The sequence below is a fragment of the Henckelia pumila genome, chromosome 1 (genome assembly GCF_033568475.1).
Source record: "Henckelia pumila isolate YLH828 chromosome 1, ASM3356847v2, whole genome shotgun sequence".
NCBI classification, from domain to species: Eukaryota; Viridiplantae; Streptophyta; class Magnoliopsida; order Lamiales; family Gesneriaceae; genus Henckelia; species Henckelia pumila.
In genome coordinates this window covers 90,880,844-90,886,376 of record NC_133120.1, presented here as the reverse complement: position 1 = coordinate 90,886,376, position 5,533 = coordinate 90,880,844, and the positions used below count along the sequence as shown (strand labels likewise).

Below are 5,533 nucleotides of genomic sequence, written 5' to 3'. Positions count from 1 at the left end.
GCTTTTATAATCAGAAATCAGAAGTCAGGGTAGGTTAAGTGTGAAGAGTCTGGGATACGTGTTGCAATTCTTTATTTTTCTTTTTAAACTTTTAGATTAAGATTTTCTTTTTTTTCCGTCATAATTCACAATAAAAATCTAACAGAACAAATACAAAAAAATAATTTATATAATAACAAAAATAGATTGTTGATATGAGATTTAATATAAGCACAATATAAAACGTATTTTAGATCGTAATAAATTATTAAACATTGAATACGAATATTATTCGGAGGTCGATAGCAAACTCCGCGACGACCGGTTAATATATGGAGTCGACCGATGTTATTCACATTCGACCGAGGGCATTCTTTATTATTTAATTATTCTCCGTTCGGTAGCAAAATCATCGACGACCGCTTATTATGTGGGGTAGACCTTCATTCACAATCGACGACCGTTTATAATTAAATATAATATATTAAGCCTTTCATCTTTAGGGGATATAATATTTTGAACTTAGACTGTTGACAATTAGGTTGTATTGTTATTATTATCTTCATTACGGTTTCAAGAATTATCAACGCATGTGTAAAAAAAAACTCATTAACGAAACATAATTTTATATAATAAAAGGAAATTTTTACAACCCTAGTTCTTGCAGTAGTGAATGTTTCCATTCAGCAACCCAAGAGTACAAGTCAGAGTTAGGGTGATCATAGGCGATTTTCATAAACTGATAAGAGTAAAAAATTTTCCTCACATGTTTAGACTCTTTCATTAACATTAAACGACGAACATTTTCATCTTTGAAAATGTCCATGGAATTCGAAATGCGGAGCTTCCTCTTAAATTTTTCCTTTATGCGATCAAGTCTTCTGGCGTCTGACATTCGTCGAGGAGGTATTGGCGCTTGTCTGTACATCCTCAGCTCCTCAATCTTCGACCACGTAGACATTGTCTTCTCATAGACAAAGTCTTCTTACATCCTCTTCACATGTTGTATGTAGTGGTTGACGTTGGAACCTTCGCCTGCCATTGGAAAATGAATGCAAGAGAGGAGAAGAAAATAAAGAAAGGAGTGCAAGAGTTTGAGTAGAACGTAATATTACGTAAACACGTAAATGCACTATTTATAGACAAACATTGAAATTTGCAAATGTGTATTCATCCTTATCGTGAGTAGCCGATGCGATGGGATGTTTTGAATTCATGTTCTCAATTAATACGCTATATTAATTGGTTGACGTCTCTCTGGTGAACTTATCGTAAACGTAATTTCGTAAGTACTGTTTACACGCTATTATCAACAGGTAAGGTTCGTAAGGACTCCTCTTGTATTACCAACATAACCAACATAGTGGAAAATAAATACTATTTAACATTACAATGCAAGAAAAACAAAACAAATTACTAATGGAAACACGAAATAATACGATATCGGAATGAGAAAAAAAATCTATCAGCCTACTGATGGAACCCATAATACGTATTTTGAAAACAGATACTATTCTGGGGAGATGTCAAGGAAGAAAGACAGACGATGAGAGTTCAGAGCCTCTCAGAGTGCGTGTACCGGCCTTTTTAACGAATTTTGCCTATAAACATTATATATTTATAATAATAACATAATAACATTAAGATAAAGGGAACCTAGTAACCAGCAGACAAAAGAAAAAAATAAAAAATGAACAACGGGACAAAAATCAATACAATTGCGGTTCTTAAATCCCTCGATTTGCGTGTAGTCTTCGGGTTGCGCAAATAGCATGCGCATGCGCATGCGTGCTGAGCCCTCGGTATGCGTGTCTTCTTTGGAGTAATATTATTCATGAACTGAACCGGGAAATAAATAATCATGCGCATGCGTGCTGATCCCTCGGTATGTGTGTCTTCTTTGGAGTAATATTATTCATGAACTGAACAGGGCAATAAATAAAGTCTGGCATTCCCGTCCGTGTACTAAAATCATAAGGTAGGATTAAATTGGATTCACATTTTGTGGAGAATAATCTATCGTTATCACCATGAGTTTTGGATTGGAGCAAAATTGATCACAGTGGACGCCGATGCTACCTCTTCGACCGTTGTTCGACCGTTTTAAAATTTATGATCGGCTGATCATTATTTGGCTGTCGACTGTTAAAAACTTGATATTTGACGTGATCGAATGATATTTATGAGAAAACCATGTGACAATCCTGTGAATATTTGTACTTTACTTTACTATATAACCTCGAATATTGTGAAAGTAAAATAGCGATAAAGAATCGTATCCAGATTCATTAGCGTGTCTTTTTGGGGATGCACGCTTGCAATTGTCGGGTTTCACCGGACCCGCAATAAGACACCCTAAACCCCAAATAATGCTAAAACCTAAACCCTAAATTGAAAACCCTAAATTGAAAACCCTAAACCCTAAATTCCATTATTATGAAATTTGTTCCATGGAGATTGTATCATATTATTTCAAAGGTTATGATTGTGATTATTCGAATTTATAAACATGATTACCTCCCTATCATAATGTAAGATTAAGATTAGTGTCACATTTGGTAGAGAAGAAAGTATCGTTCTCACCATTGGATTAAGACTGGATTCATCATGGGCGACCAGAACCTATTCAATATACTGTGATACAACATGATTTGACCCATATTAAACACTGAAGATGCCCACGCTACCGTTTCGACCGCTGTCCGACCGAATATATTTGCCCGTCGACCCATTTCAGTTGTTTGAAAGGCTCTGTTTTGACTCCTATTTCCCCAACATTTGTATGTGCTTAACCATAGTCCTCTGACCTCTCATATCTAACAAGCATCGGCCTCAAGAATAAAATACCATATGCAATTTAATCTGAGATTACGATACAATTCAATAGTCAGAGATATGCTAAAATTTTTCTAAAAACTTGAGAGAAAGTATATATATATTTATTTGTCCTGCTTGAGAGAAAGTATATATGTTTTTTTTTTAATTTTAATTTTTATGGAAACCATCATATAAAAATAAATTTGGTTATTCAACTAAACCATTTGGGTTATGATTATGAATAACGTTATTTTTTACGATTATGATTAGATTACAGTAATATGTATATGTTATTAACCAGTCGGCGTCTATACAATAGGCGACTGATCATTATTTGGTTTTCGACTGTTAAAAACTTGATATTTGACGTGATCAAATGATATTTATGAGAAGACCACGTGACAATCCTGTGAATATTTGTACTTTACTTTACTATATAACCTCGAATACCATGAAAGTAAAATAGCGATAAAGAATCGTATCCAGATTCATTAGCGTGTCTTTTTGGGGATGCGCGCTTGAAATTGTCGGGTTGGTAATATTAACAGTCGACACCATACATTAATCGGTCGACACGTTTTCCGCGCACAGACTACAAAAAAGTTAAATACGAATAAAATGCAAATAATAATAAATACGAAAAACCCTAACGTTTGAAAACAACAAAACAGATATCCGTAATAATTTTCATTTATGTTTATGTGGAATTTTAGCTAGCAATATTTTTTATTAACAAACTTGTACCATTTTATATTTTTTATATACCAACCGACTCTCCTGGATGAATTAGGCTTCGTTAAAACTCTACACTCAAAGCGGTCGAGTTGGTAATATTAACAGTCGAGACCATACATTAATCGGTCGACACGTTTTCCGCGCACAGACTACAAAAGTTAAATACAAATAAAATGCAAATAATAATAAATACGAAAAACCCTAACGTTTGAAAACATCAAAACAGATATTCGTAATAATTTTTATTTATGTTTATGTGGAATTTTAGCTAGCAATATTTTTTATTAACAAACTTGTACCATTTTATATTTTTTATAGACCAACCGACTCTCCTGGATGAATTAGGCTTCGTTAGTAACGATCGATTGAAAAGAGAATTAAAACTCTACACTCAAAGCGGTCGAGTTGGTAATATTAACAGTCGACACCATACATTAATCGGTCGTTTCATGCTGAAGGAGTGACAAAAACAAAAATCAACGTCTTCTGGCATACTCCCCGACTGAAGGTATTCTTTTTACTTTTTTCCGTCCACGTCGGGGAATGACTAGAGGCGGCAGCACCAATATTTCCTCCTGCACTGTCCATTCACCTGGCACTGGATAGAAAGGGTCCGTATATGCTTCTAACCAATAACGTGTGGTGTAATAATCTGTACAAAATTCATAAACAGAAATATTTGCGTTGTAGGCAGCAGCAATGGCATGTGAACATGGAATCCTGTCAATGTAGAATTTACGGCATGTGCAAGATTTACTCTGTAAATCAACTAACTCGTTGCTTGTGCTACCGTACATGCAATACTTCCCCTCAGTTGCTTCAATGACTTCATATTTTCTAGAAACGATGAAATTCTCATGAACGATCGACTCTATCGCTGGTGTGAGATGTGTAGTTGATGCAACCGCTTCTTGACGATATTTACTTCTCCAGGTTGATGTGATTCTTTGCAGTGCATTGGAAGCTCCCTCTCCTCACGCAACCTACCATTTATTGATTCCACTCCATTCGTGGTCATGATGGAGTAACGGTTCCCGGTTTGTTTCGCTCTAGACCACCTTCCGGGAGAAGTGTTATCTTCCAAATATTTAGCAACCTCTGGAAAGCTCTCTCTCAATTCTGTATACAAGGAATAAAAATCACTTTCCTTGTATGCTTTTGCCACCCGAATGAATAGCTCGGCAGCTCCCTTTTTTTTGTTGCTCTTGCCTTTGATGTTTTGTGACATGTGTCACATACAAAACACATGATGTGCACGATTGTATAAAGATGCAACTGCATTTATGATGCCCTGGTGTCTATCTGATATTATCACCAATTCGTCGTCATCCTCTACTATGATTTTCAATCTGCTTAGAAACCAAGACCATGACTCAGAGCTTTCCTTTTCGACAACACCCCATGCAATGGGAAATTGGTGGTGATTTCCGTCCTGTGCGGTTGCTACAAGTAGCACACCATCATACTTTCCTTTCAAGAATGTACCATCAATGCAGACAACTTTTCTCATGAATTTGTATCCCGGTATACATGCACCATATGCCAATAACATGTATTTAAATCTATTTTCTTCATCCACTTCTAAATCCGTGAAACTACCAACACTTACTTTCTCAACCATTTTCAAAAATGATGGCAACTTCCTAAAATTCTCAACAGAATCGCCCATCATGGTGTTAAGGGCCAGTTCTTTACCTCTACGTGCCTTGAAGTATGATAATTGAATTCCTGATTACGCATCATTGTGATTATTGATTTCGGCACAGGTGTAGTCCTTTGACCACCGAAATTTTCTAGCAACACAGCTGACACTAACCCAGAAGTAGCCTGTCGATTTTTTATACTCATGCGCATCAAGTCACATGTGTGAATGTTGCAATATGTTCGACGTTAAAACATGTTGAGTGTGGATCTTTCTTTGCACCTCGAATCCTCCAAGTACAACTATCAGCAGCACATCGAACATCATACACGGACTTGTTAGATTTCACTATTTTGAACT

At 35.9% G+C, this 5,533-nt stretch overlaps 1 protein-coding gene across 1 annotated transcript; it reads right to left on the bottom strand.

The window, feature by feature from the left end:
* Positions 1 to 4,007: 4,007 nt before the first annotated feature.
* Positions 4,008 to 4,759, bottom strand: LOC140868373 (uncharacterized). The gene is made up of 2 exons (XM_073272917.1): positions 4,437 to 4,759; positions 4,008 to 4,251 (listed from the first exon to the last, which is right to left on the bottom strand). The coding sequence occupies exons 1-2, from the start codon at positions 4,757 to 4,759 to the stop codon at positions 4,008 to 4,010; spliced, it is 567 nt and encodes a 188-aa protein (XP_073129018.1).
* Between the last annotated feature and the right edge of the window lie 774 nt (positions 4,760 to 5,533).